Below are 8907 nucleotides of genomic sequence, written 5' to 3'. Positions count from 1 at the left end.
GAGCTAGAGGAATTTAGACTCAATGCTTTCGAGAATGCAAAAATTTACAAAGAGAAAGCGAAAAGATGGCATGATAAAAAATTGTCATCCAGAGTCTTTGAGCCGGGGCAGAAAGTTCTGCTATTTAATTCTAGGCTCAAATTATTCCCCGGGAAATTAAAATCCCGGTGGAGAGGTCCATATGTGATTACAAGTGTATCACCATATGGAAACGTAGAGCTTCAGGATAATGAATCTAACAAAAAGTTCATTGTTAATGGATAGAGAGTTAAACATTATCTTGAAAGCAATTTTGAGCAAGAATGCTCAAAACTGAGACTTGATTAAAAGCTCAGTAATAGTCCAGCTAACGACATTAAAGAAGCGCTTGCTGGGAGGCAACCCAGCCATTCACAAAATTTAATTTTATTTGTTTTTTCTAATTAATTGATTTTTACAGGTATATGTCAAAGTATCTTCAAAAGGTAAAATAGCAATTGATTGAATTCACAGAGTTACAGGGAAATTTGGAAGCTCACTGGCGTGAAAAAGCCAGTAAGAAACGTTTTGGGCGTTGAACGCCCAAAAGAAGCACCCACTGGGCGTTCAACGCCAGTAAGGGTAGCCATCTGGGCGTTAAACGCTAGAAAGGAGCATCTTCTGGGCGTTGAACGCCAGAAAGAAGCACCTTCTGGGCGTTTAACGCCAGATTGACAGTGTCCTGGGCGTTCAGAAAAACGCCCAGTGACAAAGGACTTCCTGGCGTTCAACGCCAAAAAGAAGCAACAGCTGGGCGTTGAACGCCCAGGAGAAGCAACAATTAGTCAGAGGAAAGATTGTTCATACCCATCCTGACAAAATCAGGGAGATCTTTAAGCTTCCTCAACTAAAAGATGACCCAGACTCCTTTAATAGGAGAATGATGAGGGTAAATAAAGGCTTGGACAAGATTCTAGAGGATATATGCATCCCTGAAGCCAGGTGGACCACCAGCACAACTGGCATCCCAAATCAACTCAAAAGAGAAGATCTCAAACCAACAGCCAGAGGCTGGCTGGATTTCATTGGGCGTTTTATATTGCCCACCAGCAACCGTTCTGAAGTTACTATTAAAAGAGCAGTGATGATTTACTGCATCATGTTGGGAAAATAAGAAGAAGTCCATCAACTGATCTCGTGTGAACTATACAAAATAGCAAACAGGAATTCCAAGGATGCCAGATTGGCCTATCCAAGCTTAATTTCTATGCTCTGCAGAGATGCCGGAGTGAAGATGCGAATAACAGAGTATATCTCAGTTGAGAGGCCAATCACTAGAATATCAATGGACAGACAACAGCTGTAGGATGATCTAATCAAGAGGAGAGCACAGGAAGTCCTCCCAGAACTTCCTCAATTCAAATATTGGGAACATCTTGAGGCATCTATCTCCAAATTGCAAGAAGCTATGAACCAAATAAAGGAAGAACAGAACAATCAAAGTAGCATACTTTGCAAACTGCTTAAGGAACAAGAAGAGCAAGGACGTGATTTAAGGGAGCTGAAGCGCCAGAAATTAATCCTTGAAGGACCAAGTACCCCACAAATCAGAGGAACATCTACTTCTCAAAACACAGGTTGTTGAGTTCTAATTTTAGTTTTAACTCTGTGATAGTGTTATTATAGAAATTTACCTTAGGAGATATATATAGTAGTAGTAGTAGTAGTAATTAGTATATCTATTCTGGTTTTATTTCCAATTAAGTTATAATTTATTTTTCTCATCATCATTAGACATGAATAAAATAGTAGATAATTAGAATAAAGAAGTAATTTATTTTTTTGAGTTCTTAATAATAAAAATTATAATTAACTATATGTGGTGGCAATACTTTTTGTTCTCTGAATGAATGCTTGAACAGTGCATAATTTTTATCTTGAATTTTATGAATATTGGCTCCTGAAAGAATGAGGAACACAAAAAATATTATTGATGATCTGAAAAATCATGAATTTGATTCTTGAAGCAAGAAAAAGCAGTGAAAAAAATTTTTTTTACAAGAAATCATTGGATCAGGAAAAGGAATAAAAGCCAACAGCCCTTAAAACCAAAAGGCAAGGGTGAAAAGGATCCAAGGCTTTGAGCATCAGTGGATAGGAGGGCCCAAGGAAATAGTTTCAGGCCTAAGCGGCTAAATCAAGCTGTCCCTAATCATATGCTTGTGGCATGCAGGTCCAAGTGAAAAACTTGAGATTGAGTGGTTAAAGTCGTGATCCAAAGCAAAAAGAGTGTGCTTAAGAGCTCTAGACACCTCTAACTGCGGACTTTAGCAAAGCTGAGTCACAATCTAAAAAAGGTTCACCTAGTCATGTGTCTGTGGCATTTATGTATCCGGTGGTAATACTGGAAAACAAAGTGCTTAGGGCCACGGCCAAGACTCATAAAGTAACTGTGTTCAAGAATCAACATACTACACTAGGAGAATCAATAATACTATCTGAATTCTGAGTTCCTATGGATGCCAATCATTCTGAATTTCAAAGGATAAAGGGAGATGCCAAAACTGTTCAGAAATAAAAAGCTACAAGCCCCGCTCATCTAATAAAAATCTGAGCTCCACTTAAAAACTCTGAAATATTATTACTTCTTAATTTCTTTTAATCCTATTTTATTTATCTAGTTGCTTGAGGACAAGCAACAGTTTAAGTTTGGTGTTGTGATGAGCGGATATTTTATACGCTTTTTGGGAGTAATTTCATGTAGATTTTAGTATCTTTTAATTAGTTTTTAGTAGAATATTATTAGTTTTTAGGCAAAAATCATATTTCTTGACTTTACTTTGAGTTTGTGTATTTTTCTGTGATTTCAAGTATTTTCTGGCTGAAATTGAGGGAGCTGAGTAAAAATCTGAGTTAGGCTGAAAAAGGACTGCTGATGCTGTTGGATTCTGACCTCCCTGCACTCGAAATGGATTTTCTGGAGCTACAAGAGTCCAATTGGCGCGCTCTCAACGGCGTTGGAAATTAGACATTCAGGGCTTTCCAGCAATATATAATAGTTCATACTTTGCACAAAGATAGACGACGTAAACTGGCATTCAACGCCAGTATCATGCTGCTGTCTGGCGTCCAGCGCCAGAAACAGGTTACAAGCTGGAGTTCAACGCCAGAAACAGGTTACAACCTGGCGTTGAACGCCCAAAACAGCCCCAGGCACATGAGAAGCTTAAGTCTCAGCCCCAGCACACACCAAGTGGGCCCCAGAAGTGGATTTCTGCACTATCTATCATAGTTTACTCATTTTCTGTAAACCTAGGTTACTAGTTTACTATTTAAACAACTTTTAGAGATTTACTTTGCATATAATGACCTTTTCAGATCTGAATTACATACTCTTTGACGGCATGAGTCTCTAAACTCCATTGTTGGGGGTGAGGAGCTCTGCAGCGTCTCGATGAATTAATGCAATTGTTTCTATTTCTCCATTCAAACGTGTGTGTTCATATCTAAGATGTTCATTCGCGCTTAACTATGAAGAAGGTGATGATCCGTGACACTCATCACCTTCCTCAATCCATGAACGTGTGCCTGACAACCACCTCCATTCTACATCAGATTGAATGAGCTTCTCTTAGATTCCTTAATCAGAATCTTCGTGGTATAAGCTAGAATTGATGGCAGCCACTCTTGAGGATCCGAAAAGTCTAAACCTTGTCTATGGTATTCCGAGTAGGATTCAAGGATTGAATGGCTGTGATGAGCTTCAAACTCGCGATTGCTGGGCGTGATGACAAACGCAAAAGGATCAATGGATCCTATTCCAACATGATCGAGAACCAATAGCTGATTAGCCGTGCTGTGATAGAGCATTTGGACCATTTTCACTGAGAGGATGGGAGGTAGCTACTGACAATGGTGACACCCTATATACAGCTTGCCATGGAGGGAACTTTGCACTTTTCCATGGATGGAATATTACATTACAGAAATTCAGAAGACAAAGCATCTCCAAAACTCCAACATATTCTCCATTACTGCATTACAAGTAATTAATTCACGCTCTTTTATTTTTCTAATAATTCAAACTGATAATTTTAATTGAAATCCTGACTAAGAATAATAAAATAAACATAGCTTGTTTCAAACCAATAATCTCCGTGGGATCGACCCTTACTCACGTAAGGTATTACTTGGACGACCCAATGCACTTGCTGGTTAGTGGTACGAGATCATAAGAAATTTTGATTTTGATATTGGGATTAAGATGTCGTGCACCAGTAATAAATAATTTTCTAGTAGTGATTATATTTTTTGATTTGATTATTCTTATTTGGCCATGATATTACGCGTGAGTAATGATATACAAATCGTAGCTCTTCGAAGGTCTTCACGATGTTTAAAGCCGTGGCTAATAACTCCAAAATTGTGACAAATTAAAAATGCAATTCTCCGATTAACCACAAATATTTTTCTCTAGCCAATATATTGTTGCTATCGTTATTTTAAAATTTAGCTACGATTTTTTCTGTGGCTAAACTCCTTATTTTTTGTAGTGATAAAAGAAAGCGAAGCTAACAGAATCAAATTTTAACTTGGATTTTAGCTTTTTGTTAATTAGCATAGAAGAGAAGCCAACGGTCCATATTGTCGTCAATCACCATATGAAAAAGTGTTGAGCATAATGAAGCAGCAATATGTTATTAGTGAAGTTGATTAATTTATGTTGTGCATGCCATGTTAATTGAAGGGTTTCCTTTTAATTTTGTTGACACCCATTATTTCTTTTCGCAATTAAAATATTTATGTTTGAATACGACAACTAGTCATTTGCTGATTTATAAGCACCCCAATGGATATGACATTGTTGATGCGATTGAAAATTCTATCTAATAATATAAAGCCGATAGTATAACTTCAACGAATAATACATCTTCTACTATAGCAATTGTAACATATGTAGATCCTATTTAAGTGTAATTGGCTGTTAGAAAAATATAATTAGGTTAAACTGCATTTCATTGTCTCTGAATATATAGAAGATGACGTGTGTTCCATAAACAGAATCAAAACTAAAGCTAGGGCTACAACTTCAAAGTAAAGCCAATATTTTCCGGGATTTTTCCTTAGGTGATGTTCTAATTTACCCCACCACCATACATCAAGTCTAAATTCAATTCTCTCTTCACTTTTATATAAAAAGGTTTTTTAACATTATGGGTGGTCGACATTTCATTAATGCAACTTAGTGGATTTCTTTAAATGCAATCTTATATTGATTGCCTTCTCCACAGTCTCAAAAGATTGAAAATGGTGTTATGCTTACACATGGAAAGGCAAATAGAAGCAAAAGGACAATCTTCATTTGTTTTAAATTGGGAAAGGATTTTCTAATGGAGGGGGTGAGAGTAATTATTGGATTAAAAGGAGGGCCCCATCAATAAAATTGTGACTTCACCTTTGGAATGTTGTAGCCAACTTGCTAACACCATCGGAATTAAATAATAATAATAGTAATAATCAAGGATTAGGAACTATGGCACGTGAATCCATGTGACGTGGGTCCTCCAATATTATTGTTATTATGCCTCTAGGATACCTTGAGCGAAATAGTTGAACATCTTTTTAAAGGGAGTTCATCAAATTATGACGAGATTTTTTTAGTTTTAGTTAAGCTTTAATCAACTTTATAAAATCTAGTGTGTGAGAGAGGGACAAACAAATTTTGATTAATAAGGGACTAGAATAGAGAATAGTCAAATTTATTTCATATCTAAGAATACCATTTTTCCTAATGTTTCTTCATCGATCGCAGAAAATTAGGATGAAACATGATTGCCTTGCAAAACTGATTCGAGTGTAATTTTGTAAAAATAGATTAAGTGAAGAAAAATTAAAATGAGAGATTAAAGATAAATAAATTTATAAAAAATATATTTTTATTCATGATAAATAAACAACACAAAAATTAATGATAAGAAATAGAGGTGGAGAATAAGTGTTGAGATTTTTATTAATATTATAAGAAGATGAATAAATTTTTTTAGAGTGGACAAATTTTGATGTCGGATATTTTAGTAGAACATCCAAATACTAATTTATATATGTATGAAGTTGATGAATAAAATAAAGAACAATTGAAAGAAAGAGAGAGAAAAAGATGGATATAAGCTTTTTAATTTAAAAAAAATTCTCCCAAGAAAAGTGAGTTGAAGTCCTTTTATATTGTAAAGCTATTTTGAGGAGGGAGTACATTGTCCAATGATTATAATGTGATGTTTAACCTACTCTTTTTATCTCAAAGCTTGTTACTAAATAAGATAGTTGACGGAAAATATTTTTAAGCATTTCTATTATTTGGAGTCTTTTTTTAACTAAAAATAGAAAAAGTTGATTCCACAAATTAAGTTAAAGTTCTATCCTAGGTGTCGGTATAGTAGCAAAAAATTGTCTGAGTAAAAAAGGTTTTCAGAATATATGATATTAGTGAAGGGACATCTAATTTGATTTCTTTTTAACTAGATGACACTTTCTACACTCTAAATTCAATCAATCCACTTCCACCAATTTAGTTTCTACTGAAAAAAATTTAACTCCTCATGTGTTTTTTTGCGTTTCATCCTTTTACTCAACACCTATAAAAAAAACTTGACTTTTTTTTATCATATTTTTAAATTATTTTAAAATTATTTATATACAAAAAATTTATATTTTTAGTATACAATTATAGTCTTTGAGTCCAGTGTTCCTTTATACTGCATTAAATTTTTTGTACTTTATAGAACTATTAAATTTATTATATATATATATATATATATTATAAAATAATAACAATAATAATAAGTTTTTAACATATTACTCCAAATAATCAAATCTCTCCTCTTTTATTTATTTTTTTATTATAATTATATGCATATTTATATATATTATGATATTAAAATACAAATATATTTATATGATTTGAATATTATTGTGTATTCATAAAAAAATGCTATTTTGTAAAAATTTTAAATGTTAATAGAAAAATAAATAAAAAAATAAACAAATAGATTCACAATATATTTGTATGTATTTATTTATTTATTTTTAAAAGTTGTATATATCTATATACATATTATTATTATTTTTGAATTAAAAAAAAGATGATATGATTTGAGTTATTATTATTATTATTATTATTATTATTATTATTATTATTATTAAAAAAGAAAATATAAGGAAAAAAACTCTTACCTTTTAATTTTAATTCGTTTTAAATTTTAGGTACCTGGCTTGAGTTTAGAGAGAGCTAAAAAGAGAAAGAGAAGCACTAAAAACAAAAGAGGAAAGAGTATTCATCATTTTTTCTATTAGGGCATTATCTTCTCCAGTACCACTACTATTATCACCACCACCATTAGACTTTTTATCTTCCTTAATAAGTAGGAGCTTCTTTTTGGAGAAGAGACATTCTTATATTTATATTTGTTTTGTCTTCTATGTTGGTAAGATTTTTTTTCTTTTTCTTTTTTACCTTTTTTTTAGCTTTCTTCTCCTTTGTCATATGAGGTGTACTCTTATTTTCTTATATGGAATTCTAGTATTTGAATTTCTGCTATTATATTTTTCAGATTTTTATTATTCTGAACCTTGTTATTCTGAAGTCTTGTTACTCTGAATTATTATTACTCTGAATCCTTGTTATTGTATTTTTTGTCTTTGCATTTGAATGTAACTTTTTTTTATTCTCATGTAACTTATCTCAACCCTCATGTATATTAGATTGTTAATTCTAGAATCAGCTACAGGAGTTCTATGACAATGTCCTTCAACTTGTAACTTTAAATGTCATGTCCTCAATTATATATGTTTTTAATGGCGTCACACAATAGAAAAAAATTGGAGTAAAAGATAAATAGGTCTCTGACCTTTTTTTGCGGACATTTTTGTCCTCGAAGAATGAAAAATATATTCATGTCTCTGACCTCTGTAAAACGTGGATAAATGAACCCTTCCATTGAATTCACTGTGTGTGACCTGATGGAAAATTCTGACGTGGCAAAGGTGGATCTGACTTGTCCGTTACAGGATGACACGTGGCTCTGAACTTTTGGAAATTGGACATATTAGTCCCAGGGAAGAAAAGGACGCCGTTTCACTACCTTGCTAGAATAATCCACTCTCCTTGCCAGCTCAGCTTCTCTCCTCAAACACTCACCGCCTTTCAACCCTCTTCGCAGCCCTCCACGGCTGCCGTGGGTCTCTGAAGTCCCCACTCGTCTCCGGTGCCTCACTACAACAATCCTTTTATTCCTTCTCTCCGCCGTCGGGATCTCAACTTCACTCGCCAAAAACAGCCACGTAATCACATTCCGGTCACCCAACCTCTTCCCCGAAGGCCTCGCTTGGGATTCCAGCGGACAACACTTTTTGGTCAGCTCTCTATGCCACCGCACAATCTCCACCGTCTCTGATGCTGGCGTAGTGGAAATTCTAATCTCCGATCCTTTTCTCCCAGAAAATGTCACTGTTTTGGGGCCCGCTGTCGATTCATGCAACAACCGTGTCCTCGGTGTACTCAACGCGCTCAAACCTCTCCATCCCTTCAACGCCCTCACTGCCTACGACCTCCGCTCCGGCCAACGCCTATTCCTTTCCCTCCTCTCCCCCGCCAGCAACGGTGAATCCGATGGCTCCGACGAAGCAATCGCAAAAGAGGTCACGGTGGACTTCAAGGGAAACGCTTACGTCACTAACTCCGCAGAAAACTTCATCTGGAAAGTCAACGACAAAGAAGAAGCTTCGATCTTATCTAACTCTCGTAGGTTCACAGAACACCCAGTGGACCGTGAAGCATGGTATAGTTTATGCGGCCTCAATGGCATCGCTTACGTCAGCAACGATTACTTATTGGTGGTGCAATCGAATACGGGAAAGATGTTCAAGGTGGATGCTGAAGACGGCACCGCATAA

At 35.1% G+C, this 8907-nt stretch overlaps 1 protein-coding gene across 1 annotated transcript; it reads left to right on the top strand.

Moving 5' to 3' along the window:
* Nucleotides 1-7938: 7938 nt before the first annotated feature.
* LOC112709360 (uncharacterized) lies at nt 7939-8907 on the top strand. The gene is made up of 2 exons (XM_025761249.1): nt 7939-8030; nt 8127-8907. The coding sequence occupies exons 1-2, from the start codon at nt 7939-7941 to the stop codon at nt 8905-8907; spliced, it is 873 nt and encodes a 290-aa protein (XP_025617034.1).

Source organism: Arachis hypogaea, chromosome 9, assembly GCF_003086295.3.
Source record: "Arachis hypogaea cultivar Tifrunner chromosome 9, arahy.Tifrunner.gnm2.J5K5, whole genome shotgun sequence".
Lineage (NCBI taxonomy): Eukaryota > Viridiplantae > Streptophyta > Magnoliopsida > Fabales > Fabaceae > Arachis > Arachis hypogaea.
This window is presented reverse-complemented; position numbering and strand designations above follow the sequence as displayed.